Source organism: Barbus barbus (assembly GCF_936440315.1).
Source record: "Barbus barbus genome assembly, chromosome: 41".
NCBI lineage: Eukaryota > Metazoa > Chordata > Actinopteri > Cypriniformes > Cyprinidae > Barbus > Barbus barbus.
Genome location: NC_136719.1, coordinates 536908 through 557001, shown reverse-complemented (window position 1 = coordinate 557001; position 20094 = coordinate 536908). Strand labels below are relative to the sequence as shown.

Sequence of the window (20094 nt, the reverse complement as noted above, 5' to 3'; positions counted from 1 at the left end):
TTATGGCTGATAGTTTCCATACTGACCCTTTGTAGAGAAAAATAAAAATAAATACATAATGGCATTTAATAAATGACATCAGACTTTGGATGAAATCTGATGAGTGAACTGACCCTCTCATTACTGGGCTGGTTTGTGAATGCTTCCGGAACATATTGATTTGTCATCTGTACAGGACAGTCATCGTGCTCACCTGTTCAAAAGAGTAGGACCTCTGTGACGGCGCGGCTGGTCCTGGCTGTATGGAGCGGTATGCTGGGTACTGCTGATACTGAGGATACTGGGATGAGCTGCCCTGCCCTGCACCTTCAGAGCCAAACGGCACACGTCACTGTAGTGCTGTATATCATCTGTAGGGATCAATTACTGAATGAAACCGGTGTAATCTGATGTAGTCTGTTACCGTATCCCTGAGGCTGAGCGCTGTAGCCGGCTTGGGACGGGTACTGCTGCCGGCTGAACGTCTGGTGCGTCCCAGAGCTTTGCTGGTACTGAGTCTGCTGTTGGCTGTACTGAGAGTTTCCTGAAAGATCATTGAGATCATGCACGAAGAGAGAACTGAATATATACTTAATCTATTACAATCTACATCACATTTGCAAGCCTGGTATACTGATTGATTTTCTAGTTCATTTTTCACTTTGGCAGATTATGAGGTCGTTTAATCTGCAAACATAATAAAACCAACATTAAAAAAATGCACAGACAAATGAGTAAGGAAAGAAAGGTGCAACGAGCTGAACGATTCTAATTTAAATTCCAGTTCCTCTTAACAATTCCAGTTCCTTAATGCTATCATTGATTTGTTGTATGTTCAAGGATGAAATATTTTTTGGGGAAAATATTCTTCTTACATTTACTGTCTTAAGCAGCAGTCTGTTGTCAAATTCTGACACGCGTGACATTTATTTAAGATAATAATTATCAAGATTAATGGTGCTTGCAAAGCAAAGCTTCACTATTATTCACCCGAACTAAATATTCCCTCACAGTTTAGCAGTAATGACTTTATGAATTTGTCCACTGATAAAATACAGCAGATAGCATCAGAAATACAATAACAAATGTAGAATCTACAGCGTCTTGTAATTCAGCTTCATTCATCGCTCCCAGAGAACAATTGTGCAGCCGTGCACACGCAATCAGGGTATCTTCCGTCCATTCATATCCGTTTTCAAAGCAAAAAATGGAAAACCAAAATATTTTTTTCATTTATCATGTTTTGCCTTATTCAGATATATACTTAAAAATATGTTTTTCTATTCTGCAAGAAAATGATTTTTTTTCTAAATAACAGATTTTAGAATAAACTGAAAACGAAATTGTGGCTTTAATCCGTGTATCATTCGTCCTTTCCATTTTCAATTGATAAATGAAAATCAAAAAATGAAAATTGTCTTGTATTTCATATTTTAAAATTTCGTTTTGGATCAAAAATACACAATTGGGTCACACTTTATATTAGGTGGCCTTAACTACTATGTACTTACATCAGAAAATAAGTACAATGTAATTACTGTGTTCATACTGTATTGCGAAACACTTTTGCTGCTATTGGGGTGGGATACGGGTAAGGTTAGGGACAGGTTTGGTGGCATGGGTAGGTTTAAGGGTGGGTTAAGGTGTAAGGGATGGGTCATCAACAGTGTAATTATAAATGTAATTACAGAAATTAATTACAGATTAATTACATATAGGTATGTTTAAAAATATAAGTACAATGTAAAAGCATGTATGTACACAATAAGTGCATTGTACCAAATGATTAATTTAAATGCAAGTACATAGTAGTTAAGGCCACCTAATATAAAGTGGGACCCAAAATTGAAAAGGGTCCACACAACAGAATCTGTTTTTAATATTTAATTGCTGGGTTGTGCGTCACCCGGAAATTTTTCTGCGAGCAAATAGGCGGCCTTGTGTACCCCCTGGCAGTTTTTCTGTTATTGTATTACGCTATAATTGTTAATAAAGCTTAAAAAAAGAAAAAAGTTAGCGACACTATGGCAGCGCTGGAGCCACACTCCACATTAATCATGGAGTTGTTCAAAACCGGTATGACACGCTGAAATTTCCTGCGCACTGAAGCAGATGAATATCGTAGACTGCTCGGAAAGAAGCGTCAGAAGATTTGTGTATCAAAACGCGCGTCTTCGACGTGTGATTTCCTATGAAACGCGCGTTCTTGACGCTCTTTGGAGTCACCAAAAACGCGCGTTTTTGAACGCGGTTTCAGGATCATTTAAGGATGATTTAAGGATGATTCTCAACTATGTTATAAAATATATAACAAAATGATTTGATATACCATTTTGTTTTATGCAATGTCTGTAAAAATTTCCATAAACTGGTTTTCCCATTAAACGCAGTGTATCTATACTGTATCTAATTTGCATATTAATGTGTTGCTGTTGGGACAGCATGTTGAAAAAAGAATTGTCATAATGGGAGTAATAATTGGCCAGATGTTCATAATATATAATATTTCATAAGAAAATGTATATATATAATTTATTTTTCTATTCAATTGTTATGTCTCCCAAAATGCACAATAAACATGCTTTTAGTCCTGGTGTCCTCCACAGTGGACCTGTGTGAAGTAATGTCCTGTTTCATAACAGGAAGTCATATTTGAATTTGAAAACCCATAACATATTCCTGAGATGTTGCTTTATGACAAACAATTAGAAAATTATTCAGATTTAAATGACAATTACAAAATATAATCATATTTCCATAAGGATGTAAAATGTTTCACTAAATTAAATTGAGCCATATTTAAAGACCTATGAGAGGGAGTGGTCCTGGTGAAACTACCAATCATTTAGTATCTCTGTAAAGCCCTGAACGTGCTCTGTACAGGACATCCAGACTTACAACTGTGACATGTGAGGTCTCAGAGAAATTCACTGAAATAGAATGTCCACTACAGAGGCAACAACTCCAGAGCTGGCTCTCAGGAGGATATTGTGCATTTTGGGAGACATAACAATTGAATAGAAAAATAAATTATATATATACATTTTCTTATGAAATATTATATATTGTTGTGAACATCTGGCCAATTATTACTCCCATTATGACAATTCTTTTTTTCTGTCCCAACAGCAACACATTAATATGCAAATTAGATACAGTATAGATACACTGCGTTTAATGGGAAAACCAGTTTATGGAAATTTTTACAGACATATTGCATAAAGCAAAATGGTATATCAAAACATTTTGTTATATATTTTATAACATAGTTGAGAATCATCCTTAAAAAGAAAAAAATCCTGAAACCTAAAAATGTATTGGTGATTTAAAAAAAAATCCCATTGTTTTTGCCTTTTTGATGTCTATTCATGCCGTTTTATTTTTAGGAAAAAAATATGAATAAAATATATTTTTTCAAAAATGTTAATTTTCCATTTTTTTCTAATGCTCTAAACAATGTAATGACATGAAAAAAAAAGCTTTTTTGGGGGGTCTCAGGAGGATATGGCGGACACATGACAGAATCGGGCAATGAAGTCAGCACACATGCCATTTTGAGAACACTACAGAAAGAGCACGTTGTTTTCGGCTGTGTGGATACTTCAAAAGAGTTTGCTCTGCCTGTTTGGTTTACCTGTAACACGTTCAGAACGTGCGTTTTGTCCGACTCCAAACGCACGTATTCGACGCCCATTTCCTGTTATGATAAACGCACGTCAAAAACGCGCGTTTTTGGTGACTCAAAAGCGCGTCAAGAACGCGCGTTTCATAGGAAATCACACGTCGAAGACGCGCGTTTTGATACACAAAACCGCGCGTTTCCGACGCGCGTTCGCCATAATCCCAAAGCGCGCGCTAAGAACGCGCGTTTCCATGGCAAAAGCGCACACTTTTGACGTGTCAGTGTGCAATCAGACGCCCGAGCAGGCGTTTATGAATACATTGGCTTTCCATAGTTTTCTCTTTAGGTCGTTTCCAGCACAAAATCTTCTGACGCTTCTTTCCGAGCAGTCTACGATATTCATCTGCTTCAGTGAGCAGGAAATTTCAGCGTGTCATACCGGTTTTGAACAACTCCATGATTAATGTGGAGTGTGGCTCCAGCGCTGCCATAGTGTTGCTAACTTTTTTCTTTTTTTTAAGCTTTATTAACAATTATAGCTTAATACAATAACAGAAAAACTGCCAGGGGGTACACAAGCCCGCCTATTTGCTCGCAGAAAAAAATTCTGGGTGACGCACAACCTGTATTGTTCCAGATACAACAAATAAAGATAAAAAGAATAGATGGTACTGGCGTCTTTATTCCATGTGGCACACAAAGCATGTCTCCATTACAACCCCTTCCTCTGGAGAGTGCACTTCATCTTATACCCTACATTACTGCCACCTACAGGCTTAAATCAGTACTCATCACAATAGATACTCATTACATCTCTTTTCCTTTTTTTTTTTAACACAATCTTAACACATTTTTTTTTTAACACATTAGATTCACAATTAATAATAATTCACATCAACCCAACTGTAAAAAATGTCAATGTTTTTTTTTTTTTTTTTTTTTCATAAGTCCATTCGAACAGGAGCTTTTCGAACTCGATTAGTTCTCCGCAAGAGAGGCATATCAGTCTTTGGTACAGATAATTCGAGTTCAGGAATTTGTTCTGCAGAATTAAACATACCTGGAGATAGCATTTCATGACATTGCAGATCAACAGGGGGCATGTCACAAGACTGCAGTTCTGCAGACAGGGTTGTCTCATCAACAAGAGGACACTTCTCTGCAGTCCTAAGCAAGCTCTGTCGATTTCTCCGCAATGTCTGTCCATCTTCTGTTTGAACCAGATATGATCTTGGGTTTACCTCTTTTAGGACTGTAGCTTTCTTTTTCCATCCAGTAGGCTCCGCAATTCTAACTGTATCTCGTTCAGAAAGAGGTTTCAGATGTCGAGCTCCCTTGTCATAATATTCTTTCTGCTTCTTTTTAAGATGTTGCATCTCTTTCAATGATAGACTGTTGTTTTCTGTTTTCAGGGATACTTTTGGCAGTGTATCACGCAGTTTTCGGTTCATCAATAACTCACCAGGAGATAATCCACAACTGAGTGGAGAAGAACGGTAACTCAGAAGAGACAGATTTATATCAGACCTGCTTGCTGCGGCTTTTTTCATAAGTCTTTTTACAATTTGTACCCCTTTTTCTGCTTTACCATTTGCCTTTGGATAAAATGGGCTTGAAGTAGTATGTTTAAAACCATACTGTTCCGCAAACAGTTTGAATTCACAACTAGTGTACTGAGGACCATTGTCACTTTGCACAATATGAGGAATTCCGTGCCTTGCAAAGATGCTTTTCATGCGTTGAATCAGGTCATTCGATGTTATGTGATGGAGCTGTTCAACTTCAGGATAATTGGAATAATAATCGATAACCACCAGATAATCCTTACCATTCAACTGGAAAAGATCAGTTCCTACTTTTTGCCACGGTTCAGTAGGATGAGCAGCTATCATCATAGGTTCTTTGGCCAGTTTATAATGATGACTTAGACAGACGTCACACTGATTGATGTATTTCTCAATGTGCACATTAATTCCAGGCCAGAAAACAGCTTGTCTAGCTCTTCTCTTGCATTTTTCAATACCAAGATGTCCCTCATGAATTCTACGAAGCATGTCGTGGCGCATTGATACTGGAATGACAATTCTGTTAATTCTCAACAGCATGCCCTCAACCACACTCAGTTCTGCCCTTAAAGGAAAGTACTGTGGACACTTGCCTTTGATCCATCCATGTTGAAGGTGTGCAATAACCCTCTGCAATTCAGCGTCCTTTGCAGTTTCCTCTGCGATCAGCTTTAACATCTCATCTGAAACTGGTAACGCTGAATACACCATACTCACATGTCTCTCAACTTCGTCCATTTTGCTGATCTCCGAAGCTACTGGTGCTCGAGACAGTGCATCAGCCACAATGATATACTTTCCAGGTGTATAGACTAGATTCAGATCATATCTCTGTAATTTCATCATCATACGTTGAATTCGGGGTGACATATCATTTAAGTTCTTTTGAATGATGGAGATTAATGGTTTATGATCTGTCTCCACTATAAAAGTAGGTAATCCATAGACATATCCATGAAATTTTTCACAGCCAAATACTAAACCCAAAGTCTCCTTCTCTATTTGTGAATATCGTCTTTCAGTCTCTGTCATAGATCGAGAAGCATAGGCCACAGGTCTCCAGGAATCCTCAAAGGCCTGAAGAAGTACCGCCCCCAATCCATCCTGAGAGGCATCTGTAGAAATTTTAGTTGGTCGTGTGTGATTAAAAAAAACAAGGACAGGTTCAGTAGTAAGAGACTCCTTTAACTGCTTCCATTCTTGATCATGTACTGAAGTCCAGACAAACTCCTGATCATTTTGTAACAACTTTCTCATATGGGTAGTTTTAGCTGACAAATTTGGCAAAAATTTTCCCAGGAAGTTCACCATTCCCAAAGCACGCAGAATTCCCTTCTTATCTATAGGTGGAGGCATATCAAGGAGGGCTTGCACTTTTGCGGGATGTGGCTCCACACCTTTTGCAGACAGCTTGTCCCCTAAGAACGTGATCTCTGTGACTCCAAATTGGCACTTTTTCTGATTGAGCTTTAAATCATGTGCTCGAACTCTTTCCATCACTTTTACTAATCGCTGATTATGTTGTTGAATGGTGGACCCCCACACCACAATATCATCAATATATACTCGAACACCCTCTAGACCTTCAATAAGGGTTTCCATGGCTCGATGAAAAATCTCAGGAGCTGATTTGATTCCAAAAGGAAGTCGAAGAAAACAATATCGCCCAAAGGGAGTATTAAATGTACAATACTGGCTACTCTCAGAATCCAATCGGATCTGCCAGAATCCTTGAGATGCATCTAATTTGCTAAAAAACTTAGCTCCTGACATGTCACTAATGATCTCTTCACGAGTGGGTATCTGGTAATGTTCTCTTTTGATGCTATCATTAAGGTCTTTAGGATCTAAGCACACTCTTAAGTCACCATTAGGCTTCTTCACACAAGTTATAGAATTTACCCAGTCAGTAGGTTGATCAATCCGTTGGATTACTCCTGATTGGGTCATGCGATCCAATTCCTTTTTCAAGGCCTCACGCAGAGGTGCAGGGACCCGCCGAGGAGCATGTATGACTGGAGAAGCATCATCTTTCAATTGTATTTTATAGGTAAATGGCAGTGTGCCTTGACCTTCAAAAACATCTGGAAATTGTTTGACAATGTCAGTTATATTGTCACATACAGGCTGTAAGACTACGGTTTCCTTGTTGACTTGATACACTCTTTTAACCAAATGAAGGTCCTCACACGCTTTATCTCCTAAAAGAGATTCATGACCATTGGGAACTACAACAAACATCAAACTCTTCATCTTTCCTTTTACTTGTATGTTTAGTCTGCATATTCCTCGTGTTTCAATTGGTTGTCCATTATAGGCTCTGAGGGGAACTGTACGTTTTTTAATTAGAGGTTTTTCTTTCAGTGCTTTCACATCTCTGATGTTAATTAAATTAACTTTTGCACCCGTATCTAATTTAAAGGGTACTACGGTCCCATTCGCTACAAGAGGAACAATCCACAGCGAAGACTTGACTGAATCATCACTTGATACACACGTTGCAGCATCCAGATTTACTTTCTCTTCAGAAACCATGTTCACATAAAATGAGTCGCTCAAATCACTGTCATCTGCCTCCTCCACTAAATGCACTTTATTTTCCCTCTTCATGTCTTTTGAAAAACACATTTTTGCAAAGTGGTTGGGGCCATTACACTTAGAACATCTTTTTCCGAAAGCTGGGCACTGTCTGAACTTATGTTTGGTCCCACAGCGCTTGCATGAGAATGTTTCATTGTCATTATCTCTGAAACCTCTTGTATCATTATCTCTGAAACCTCTTGTGTTACCTCTTCTCTTGTCTCTGAAGGAAATGGCATCAACTTCTACACTCTGAAATGACATAGCGGCTGTATTAGTCCCATCAAACTGCTTCACTTGCTGTCTCGCTACTTCACTGGATTGGCACAATTTGACAGCATAATCCAAGGTGAGTTCTCATTCTCGTAACAATCTTTCTCTCAGTTTCTTCTCATAGATACCAAAAACAATCTGATCACGAATCATTGAATCTCTCAATTCATTAAAGTTACAAGTCTTTGCCTTTATCTTGAGATCAGTCAGAAAGTAATCAAAAGCCTCTCCTTCATGCTGCACACGTGTTCTGAATACATATCGTTCATATGTCTCGTTCTTCCTTGACAAACAATGAGCATCACATTTTTCCAGTACCTTATCCAGTTTCTTCTTGTCTGCCTCTTCATCAAAATTAAAGGTGTTATAGACCTCCACGGCATCAGCTCCAGCAATGGTAAGTAACAGGGCGATTTTTCTTTCATCCACCGCCGCTTTCTGTCCAATAGCAACAACATACAACTCAAACTGCTGTTTAAAAGTCCTCCAATGTGCATCAACATTTCCACACAACTTCAACGATCCCGGTGGTTTAATGGCATCCATTGGGTTTCTCGGACCCCACTCCTGGTACCATGTATTGTTCCAGATACAACAAATAAAGATAAAAAGAATAGATGGTACTGGCGTCTTTATTCCATGTGGCACACAAAGCATGTCTCCATTACAACCCCTTCCTCTGGAGAGTGCACTTCATCTTATACCCTACATTACTGCCACCTACAGGCTTAAATCAGTACTCATCACAATAGATACTCATTACACAACCCAGCAATTAAATATTAAAAACAGATTCTGTTGTGTGGACCCTTTTCAATTTTGTATTTTTGATCCAAAACGAAATTTTAAAATATGAAATACAAGACAATTTTAATTTTTCGTTTCTGATTCAAAATCAAATAACAAAAAAACCAATCAGATTTTCATTTTTTGATTTTCATTTATCAATTGAAAATGGAAAGGACGAATGATACACGGATTTTTTGGCTTGATTTCTCATGTTTCGTTTGCGCTTCACAAATCGGTTTATAGCTTTGATATTTCATTTGCACACGTGGGCGGCGCTGAAACGCCCCTTTCATCTGATTGGCCAAATTGCTCCGCCTTCAGTACAAGGCTTTAAATTCTCTCAGGCAGAATACAAGTCTGTATGAATGCGGCGCAGAATAATAACACATTGTCTGAAACCACCTCTCACTGTTACCTACGTTGAAGCAGAAATATAATAATGTGAGCTAGCCTATATAGGCTATAGTATGCTAACACATTATTTCTTGGTAGCATTGTATAATAGTCGCATGTCCCATTGATAAATTATGTGCAAAAATTTCCGTTCATTTGGATAAAAGTGAAGTGCAAATAAAATTCAAAATTGGACTGAATAGTATAATAATGTGTCCGTGGTATACAGTGCATACATTACATTTTATGGTCTGTATGGTACAGTATAAAAACCCTTGTCTATAGAAATGTCCCATAAAACCTTAAAATCCAGCAACCCAATGTGTAAAACTTCTGTCCATTATCTGTGATTACAAAATTCCAATGCTCATAGCAGCAATGTGTCTTAACTGTTTAACTGTGCAATGAACAGCACATCATACAAGCTCTTGAACACGTTGTGATTGCTTTTGTACATTCATGCAATTGCTTATGTACATCTGTCTGTGGTTTCCTGCATCATCAGTTGCTAATGTCTTGTTGCTCAAAATGTGTTTAGAAAACGTGTTGCTCTCTGTGCAATAGTCCTACCCCTCAAAAGATCTAGTCATTAGTTCATCGTTTAAGTCTTTAAATGAAAAACGTTGGATCGTTGTCATAAACTGTAAAGTATTTCTATTTGACTTTTTGTAAATTTGCCATGAATTGTGCAGGTGAATCTTGACTTTCAGTAATGAAAATAATGTAAATCAAGCAATGATAAACCAATTCTCTGAAATTGCTCAAAGGTGCATTTAATGAACCTTTAATTGAAAAGAATAGAGACAGAGGAGAACACAAGAGTTACACATTGAAATGATCAGGGTCAACGGCTGAGGGGAAGAAGGGGAGTTAGGATGCATGGTGGAAGGGTACAGAGCCAAAACAGATGCATATCAGATCAAATAAGGGCCACTATTGTGGACCATGTTGTCAATCATGGCCTTACAATGGCTGAGGGGGGTCGAAGCGTGCAGCCAAGTATTGGGAGATCAACCGTATCCTCAATTCAAACATTTAGAAACAGTCTCTTTAAATCAATATCCCACTTACAGTACTGTGTAAATTTGTACATTTGAAATGGATATATGGCATACATGAGACATGCAGCCTTCTGGATTTCTATACAGCTACTTAAATCCAAATAATGCCACACTTTTTAAATTGTTCTTTAAGCTATAATTTTAGAACATAAGTTTGTATTCAAGTTTTTTTTTTTTTTTTTGGTTTGTTTTGTTGTCCTGGTGCACCTTACACATGTAAAAAGCAATGAGAAAAAAAAACTTAATTCATAGATTAAAACTTGTCAAGGCAATATGCAGAATGGGCATAGAAACATTTAGTATGCACAGCCTTTGGAAAGAAAATGCAGGACAATATGAAGTATACAGTACAATAATGAAATTCGTTAAAGATACTGGATTAAAAGGGAGAATTTAGCTGTTTTTTTTTTAGTTTTGTTTGTTTCTTTGTTTCCCACTGCCCATTAGTGCTTCACACTCCAGTCCGGTTGGTGGCGGTAGAGCACCAAAAGTTGGCTTGCCAACCGCCATAAAACACCGATAAGGAGAAGTCTGCTTTTATATCAATCCTCAACGTGTCGCGCTTAGCCTACTGTACACGGGGGCGCCCGCGCAATTACATTTTTTTCTCCTCGGAATGAGCTCAAAATACTCCCATCATTTTTGGATGTGCTGTCTTTCATGGCATGCAGTCTGCATGAATGGAGCGCTCACAACATAAGAAACTAATTTGCAGAAATCTTGAAAACCAATTAAAAAAATAAATAAATAAAATAAAATTATATATATATATATATATATATATATATATATATATATAATATTTTACATCAAGGTGTATGCAGTCCATGTTTCCAAACTTTCTTAATCGTTTTGCTAATAAAATATTCTACGTTTTATAATTATTTGTTACTCAGTCTTTACTGATTTTCAGTTTTGTATACCTTTTTTAAAATGTGTAAGTTAATTGTTATTTTATATTAGACATATAGCATGGTGCATTTATATTCGTTTTGTTAATAAAAGTTATGTTCTACGTTGTATTTTGTTGTTGCTTGAATTGATTGCCGAATTTACTGCTAATTTAAAAGTGAAAGTAAAATGGGCGCAGTGCTTTTACAAGCTATTTGAGCAAAGGCACAGGAAAGTGGGAAAACTCAAACAAACAAACAACTGTTTGACAGAATAGCACAAGTTTGAAAGAGAAAGTAAAACGTGCATGGAGCTTTGCGGCAAGTTTTATTCGTGCGCTTGAGTTAATAGGCCTAAATGCCTATATTAAAGGATGGTTTAGGTTGTTATGCTAATCCATTTAAAATATTCGTGCGACTAGTTGACTAGAACAAACTTAGTCGGGTGCACACTTACTTGGCACAATTGAACTGATACATTTTTAAATGTAAAATTTAAATAAAATGCTGACATTATGTGCGACTGCAAATCACGTCACGTTGTAGCCTATTGCATTGCAGTGGTTATGCATGTTTAATGAGTCAAATGTTTTTTTATTTTATTTCATTTTTTATAGGGGTGCTGGAGCACCTGCTAGCCCCATCCTAGCGCCGCCCATGTTTGTGTTTTATTTTTTAATTTTATATACAATTATAAAATAAAACGCAAATTATAATCGGGCCTGTTTTAGGCTTTTTCTTATTTTTATAGCCTTAGACGGTGATGAAAAAAATTACTCTCCATCTCCTCATTGGACAGGCCTTTAGAGAGAAATGCATCTTTACGGTTACATAATGAAAGAATTTTTGTTTTCGATTTGAATGATTTAGTTTTAAAATAGTAATTTAAAGCTTTCTGTATATATGTTTATCATATCTGTGAGTCAATTCAATCAATTGTGAAGCGCTCTTGTTGAAGACAGAAAGCGCATAGGCCTACTCTGTTTTCCTATTCATTTTATAAAAGCACAGTTTTATTGATATTGTGAATGTAAGCATATTTAACAAAAAAGGTAGAACCTTTACAGTTCAGAATTATATATTACTCCTTACCTTTATGAGCAAAAATTAAGGCGTATTTTAAGTTGTTTCTACTGTAAGAAAGAAATGCACGTGACTGCGCATGTCATATAAAAGCATGCTTTAGCTCCTCTCCGCACAAACTGTCAAACAGGGCATGTAGGCTACAGTATATGGGTAACATTTAAACTAACTTTGTGATATGCTTGAACTGTTTTATATCTATAGATTTTATTTTAGGCAAGTCATTTTGATGACTTGTGATCAACTGCTGGCCCCTTGGTCGTTACAAAAAAAAAAAAAAAAAAAAATAGGCCTACATTTAACGAACAAAAAATGCTCCAAACGATTTTCTAAATTAACTTTATAAAAAAACGAAACTAAATATAATAGGCTAAATAATAATAATAATGAATAACTTTTCCATTACATGCAAAACTGAACTATTTTAATAGCTGAAATAGCAGTAGGCTATAAGCTGTACCATTTTCAGCTGTACACCATCAGTGTGCGAAATAACCCAATCTGTGGGCGGTGGGCCCATGCTCCTCCAATTACTTATACACACACCTAATGCCTTTTCATATAAATAAAGGACAAGAGTGAGAAATGTTACGGACACATTTTTATACTATTCAGTCCAATATTGATTTTTATTTGCACTTCACTTTTATCCAAATGAACAGAAATTTTTGCACATAATTTATCAATGGGACATGTGACTATTATACAATGCTATACAACCAAGAAATAATGTGTTAGCATACTATAGCCTATATAGGCTAGCTCACATTATTATATTTCTGCTTCAACATAGGTAACAGTGAGAGGTGGTTTCAGACAATGTGTTATTATTCTGCGCCGCATTCATACAGACTTTTATTCTGACTGAGAGAATTTAACTGAAGGCGGAGCAATTTGGCCAATCAGATGAAAGGGGCGTTTCAGCGCCGCCCACGTGTGCGAATGAAATATCAAAGCTATAAACCGATTTGTGAAGCGCAAACGAAACATGAGAAATCAAGCCACAATTTCGTTTTCCGTTTATTCTAAAATCTGCTATTTAGAAAAAAAATAATTTTCTTGCAGAATAGAAAAACATAGTTTTAAGTATATATCTGAATAAGGCAAAACATGATAAATGAAAAAAAAGATCCGTTTTTTCGTTTTCCGTTTTTTGCTTTGAAAACGGATATGGAATGGACGGAAGATACCCTGATTAATAATGTTTTCAACAATGCCTGTCCTCACAATGCCCTAAGAAGTAGGCACTACTGAGCACCCTGGCCCTGCCATACTTCCAAATCAAGCCTGTCAGAAAAAATAAACAAATTAAAAAAAATAAATGAAAGGTCGCTGCTTGTGATACTCTTGCTATCGGACTATTGGATTTTTTTCACCTTCTATCATCATTGAGGACTTCAGTATTCATCCAACTAGATAAGTTTATTTATTTATTTTTTTGTCCTTTGATTAATGATAGACACAATGGTTGTTTTGCACACAAAAAGAAAAAACTTTATTGACTTTTTCATGTAGTGATCTGTGGATTTCCTTTGAACTTTGAAATGGCCTACTGTGTTTTGTGTTCTTTTCAGCTGAGGGACCCTCCCCTAAATTATTTTATGATTTTGAAAAGTCTCACTGGGACTATTGCTGCTCTCCCTGCTCATTTACGACAGGCTGCATGGATGGGCAGGGAGTTTTTGCCCAGAACAGAACCATTCCGCCAAACCAAACTGTATGCTAGGTGTCTATATCATTTTGAAGATAGTGGTCCTGACAGAAATATGCCAAAATACTGATAAGACAAGCTTTGGGACAAAACCAGAGACTGGGGTGACCCACTACTGCTTAATTACCTATTACAACACTGGACATTTTGGGAGAGAGATCTTCAAGTCCTACCAAGGTTTAGCTTTCCTTGAGCCAATGTGTCTCTAGCAATGGATCCGAGAAGCATCACTCATATAAAAACATTTTTGGCAAGCTTATGGAGTTGTTGCCTACTTGAGAACAGTAAATAGTCAAGGTCAGCCCTATTTCTCTTTCATTATGGTCTGTTCAAGAATCACACCAAAAAGACTGCATTTAATTCTGAGATTACAGCCCTGTGCCACTTTAACAAGAGCCCAATTCGCCAGGCTGCACCGAGTTCCAATGGAAGCTATCAATTAATTAGCATTCATTGAGAAACACCGTGGAAAATAATGCAAAGCTATGGTTTCCCAGCAAAGTTTGTCAACATTTTAAGGAACATCTAGTATGAAACCAGTTGCTGTGTTTGCATGGACCGAGGCAATTCTGACTACTTCTGGATTAATACTGGTGTCCGCCAGGGATGCGTGATCTCGCTGTTGCTCTTCATCCTCGCCCTAGATGCCCTAGATAGGTAATTAAGCAGTTGGAAGGAAGATGGCGGCGCGATCGATCGCTGCGGCTGCTCCGGGTCCCAAAGACGGTGCTTTTATGTCGTTTAATGTCGTCTGTTCGTCTCCAAATAGTGTCAGTTTACCGCTAACTCTTAAGGAAATCACCCCAGAATTCATCTATGATCGCCAAAGTCTTTTGGATATCAGCAACGCTTACGTACACCAACTCTCGCCGGCGGCTACTGAGAAGCTACGAGGCCTTTGTTTACTGCTGGAGCCGGACCTCGAGACCGCGGCCTCGCCTACTGACGCTACCCGCACAAGGCAGCGTCGCAAGCGGTGTGAGAGAGGACGGAAGCGTGGTAAGCGCGGAGGTATACGAGCTAGGCTAAGAGCTAACCCCTCAAGACCGGCTCTTCCAACACACATGCTCTCAAACGTTCGCTCTCTGGAAAACAAACTGGACTTAATTCAACTCAGTCGATCTACACAGCATGAGGCAAGGGACTGTTGCGTGTTTGTTTTCACCGAAACATGGCTAAACGACAACATCCGGGACTCCGCCATTCAATTGCACGGGCTAACCAACTTCCGAGCGGACAGAGATTCATCACTGTCTGGTAAGACACGCGGAGGTGGCTTGTGTGTGTATATCAACAAAGTCTGGTGTAACAATGCTGCGATACTATCAAAACACTGTTCATTCGCTGGTGGAGTTTATGGTTGTGAAGTGTCGACCGTTCTATCTGCCGCGGGAGTTCACGGCCATTGTTATCGTTGCGGTTTACATCCCCCCGTGTGCAAACGCTAAGGACGCGCTTCGTGAACTGTATAGCGCCATCAGTGAACAACAAACAAAAAACCCCGACGGCTTTTTCATCATAGCCGGTGACTTCAACCACGCAAACTTAAAGACAGTTTTGCCAAAGTTCTACCAACATGTGAACTTTGCAACAAGGGGAAACAACACACTGGACTTTGTTTACACAACCACAAAGAACTCTTACAAGGCTGTACCCCGCCCCCACCTCGGGTACTCCGACCACATCACTGTTATGCTAATCCCAGCATATAGACCACTTCTCAAACTCACCAAACCGGTTGAAAAGCAGATCACAGTATGGCCAGACAATGCCACCTCAGCACTGCAGGACTGCTTCCAGGACACAGACTGGAACATGTTTAAAGAGGCAGCCACCTACAACAACCACACAGACCTGAATGAGACAGATGCTGCTAAAGACCAGAGATGAAGCATTCAGATCAGGAGATAAAGCAGCCCTCAAAACAGCAAGAGCCAATCTGTCCTGTGGCATCAAAAGCAAAACGGTCATATGCCCAAAAAATCAACAACCACTTCACAGACAGCAGAGACACACGGAGCCTGTGGTAAGCCATTCAGACCATCACTGACTACAAGCCCCCGCCACAGGCCTGTGATGAGGACACATCCCTCCCCGATGCACTCAACCACTTTTATTCACGGTTTGAAATGCAGAATGACACACCTGCACAAAAACTGCCCACACCTCCCAACGACCGGGCTCTCTGTCTGTCTCCAGCCGACGTAAGGAAGACCCTATCTAGGATTAACCCACGCAAGGCTGCGGGTCCTGACAACATACCTGGCCGTGTTCTGAGAGACTGTGCTGCACAGCTGACAGATGTCCTAACAGATATCTTCAACACCTCGCTGAGCCAGGCAGTCGTCCCCACATGTCTCAAATCCACAACAATCATACCGGTACCAAAGAAATCACCTGTGTCCTGTCTCAATGACTACCGTCCCATAGTACTGACTCCAATCATGATGAAGTGCTTTGAGAGGCTAGTCATGCATAACATCAAAACCAGCCTCCCCAACACACTCGACCCGCTCCAGTTTGCATACCGTCCAAACCGCTCTACGGACGATGCAATTTCCTCCACCCTCCACCTGGCTCTTACCCACCTAGAAAATAAAGACTCCTATGTTAGAATGCTGTTCATTGACTTCAGCTCGGCATTCAACACAATAATCCCACAACAGCTCATAAATAAGCTAAACCTGCTGGGCCTTAACAATTCCCTTTGTAACTGGATCCTGGACTTTCTAACTGGAAGACCTCAGTCAGTCCGTGTTGGCAAGAACACCTCGAGCACTACAACACTGAGCACAGGTGGCCCACAAGGCTGTGTGCTCAGCCCGCTGCTCTTCACACTGCCGACCCACGACTGCACTGCCAAGTTCAGCTCCAACCACATCATCAAGTTTGCTGATGACACAACAGTGGTAGGTCTCATCAGCAACAATGATGAAACGCACTACAGAGAGGAAGTGGCACAGCTGGCTGAATGGTGTGGCACAAACAATCTGTCCCTCAATGTGGAGAAGACAAAGGAGGTTGTGATGGACTTCAGAAGAAACTCCGTTGACCACCCCCCACTGACCATCGACAGCTCGACTGTGGAGAGAGTCAGCAGCACTAAATTCCTGGGGGTGCACATCACAGAGGATCTCACCTGGACCACCAACACCATGTCACTCTCCAAAAAGGCACAACAGCGCCTACACTTTCTCCGCCGGCTGAAAAGAGCAAGTCTCCCTCCACCCATCCTCACCACATTCTACAGAGGCACCATTGAGAGTGTGCTGACCAGCTGCATCACTGTCTGGTACGGGAACTGCAGTGCTGCTGACCGCAAGACCCTCCAGCGGACAGTGAACACAGCTGCAAAGATCATCGGTGCCCCTCCCCCAGGCTGTGAGAGCCCTGAACTCAAACCACCCCGCCCCCCTCTGAAACCCCATGCAAACCCCTACCTCCTGAAACATGGACCACCCCCCACCCCAAACCTTACCACACCAAAGAAAAACTGTATGGAACTTTATTTTCCAGTTTAATTTACTGTCCAAATGGACACCAAGATATTTATAGGACTGGACTATTTCTATATTCTGGCCATTAATCGTCACCAGTAGTATTGCTTCTTTATTTCTTCTAAAGTCAATGATCAACTCCTTAGTCTTCTCCACATTCAATTTTAGGAAATTTTCATCACACCATTTAACAAAAAGCTCAACCTCTCTTCTATAGTCCAGATCATTATTTTGATTGATTAAACCCACAAGGGCAGTATCATCAGAGAACTTTTGTAAACAGCACGATGTCTGAGAGAGCTTACAGCTCATGAAAGTAAACAATCCATTATCTCAAAATATTAGAATATTTCCAAAAATCAATCAAAAAAAGGATTTGCAAAAAGCCATTCCTTTCCATGCCAAAGGAATGGCATGGAAGCGATCAGCCTGTGGCTCTGCTGAGGCATTATTGAGCCTTCAGCTCATCTGGATTGTTGGATCGACTGTTTCTCATCTTTCTCTTGAAAATATCCCATATATTCCATATGGGGTTCAGGTCAGGCATGTTGGCTATCATGTAAAGCAAGTAATATCATGGTCAGCAAAGCACTTGGAAGTGGTTTTGGCAGTGTGGGCAGGTGCTAAAGTTCTGCTGGAAAAGCAAATCAGCATCTCCATAAAGCTTGTCAGCAGATGGAAGCATAAAGTGCTCCAAAATCTCCTAGTAGGCGGCTGTGTTGACTTGATAAAACACAGTGGACCAACACCAGCCAACGTCACGGCACCCCAAATCATCCCTGACTTCAGAAACTTCACACTGGACTTCAAGCAGCTTGGATTCTGTGCCTCTCCAGTCTTCCTTCAGACAAAATTAAATGCAAAATGAACTTTTATCTGAAAAGAGGACTTTGGACCACTGAGCAACAGTCCAGTTCTTTTTCTCCTTAGCCCAGGTAAGACACTTCTGATGTTGTCTCTGGTTCAGAAGTGGCTTGGTAGTCCTTTTCCTGAAGACGTCTGAGCGTGGTGACTCTTGATGCACTGACTCCAGCTTCAGTCCACTCCTTGTGAAGCTCTCACAAGTGTTTGAATCAGCTTTGCTTGACAGTATTCTCAAGCTTGCAGTCATCCCTGTTGCTTGTGCACCTTTTCTTACACAATTTCTTCCAGTCAACTTTGCATTTAATATACTTTGATACAGCACTCTGTGAACAAGTCAAGTCACCTATATTTTTAGAGCGCTTTTAACAATACAGATTGTGTCAAAGCAACTTTCCAGGAAAATAGTGCGTCAATAATGTAAAATGACAAGATTAATGTACGTTGGCCGAGAGAGCTCAACGCACTGCAACTTCAGAAAACACATGAAAATAGAAAAAGCACCAACAAATCAAGAAAACATCATCATCGGTTTGACAGCAGGTGCAGCAAATGCTCACAACACAAACAAATAAAGAAACGCACTGCAAATGCTCACAACACAACCAAATAAAGAATTTTATTTGCAGCGTGTTTCTTTGTTTGGTTGTTTTGTGAGTATTTGCAGTGCGTTTCTTTATTAACCAAAATATCTCTTTGGTTTTAAGACTTAAGGACCACGCTCTCCTAAAACGTCTCATTCAAACACGCCCCCACATTTCTACGTCACGGTGTGGGAAGATTTGAAAAATACCGCCCAAATGTTTACGCAATGAAAGAAGGCGTAACTATTATTCTCGCTGTAGTATTGTTGCTGCCGCTGACGTCATGTCCTGGAGACGCTAGGTTTCGTTGTGAAAGTGAAAGTACTTTGTTTGGGCTTCCAAAAGAGGACACAACTAGAAATCAGTGGTTCAGTTGCATTTACAACAGTGTTCCAGAACAGTTCAACCCAAATAATAGAGTGCGTGCAGAGCATTTTATGGAGGACTATTTCCTGAACCTGGGTGTAGCCTGCCAACAAAGGCTGTTTCTATAAAGTGGGGCAATTCCAACTTTGCAAGGACAGTCTGGCACTTCCGACTCACAGCATGTAAGTACTTTTTCTTATTTAAAGAATTTGCCACTGACGATTCAAACTCAAGTTTTGAGTAGTGCTTGTTGCTTGTCGTTTCTCCGATCACAAATGCAGACATGGTAATGTCTGAAAAAAGACAGTATAAGTCATTATAATCAGTAATTATGTCCCCACTGGATGCAACAAATGCCTCGTTTATAATGGGTTTTATTGTTTTTGTGTCGTTGCAGCGAGACATGGCATCACTATACGGTGAGGGGTGTAACATTTTCGTCACATGCTTGAGGTATTCGGCCAATCACAACGCACTGGATGGCTGACCCCTTTAATTTGCAGGTGTTTTTTTCTATTTGCAGTGTGTTTATTTATTTGATTGTGTTGTGAGCATTTGCAATGCGTGTGTAGTAAAATTTACGAAGTTGTTTTCTTAATTTAGTCTTGCCACGGCTACTTTTAACTCCTCCCTTGTAATTTCCACTAATAAAGATTTATTTTGTTCCTCTGACACTGTGGGTAACTAATGAGGCTAAAAATGAATCTATCTGCAGATATTAATTTTAGATTGTGAATACAAAACTTTATAAAAAATTTCAAAACTCTGTTGTATTTGCTCAAGTTGACAATGTATCTCCCCCCGGTTTGAGTATTTCTGAAGTTACTGATATATCTATGC

General features: G+C 39.4%; 1 protein-coding gene across 1 annotated transcript in view; it reads right to left on the bottom strand.

Moving 5' to 3' along the window:
* LOC306860470 (calcium-responsive transactivator-like) overlaps positions 1 to 20094 on the bottom strand; it is a gene marked incomplete at both ends in the record, with an annotated part of 95566 nt that continues 75472 nt past the window's right edge. Inside the window, 3 exons of the mRNA XM_079402204.1 lie at positions 1 to 27; positions 194 to 306; positions 404 to 523. Coding sequence (XP_079258330.1) covers positions 1 to 27; positions 194 to 306; positions 404 to 523 — 260 coding nt within the window. The remainder of the gene's footprint in view (positions 28 to 193; positions 307 to 403; positions 524 to 20094) is intronic.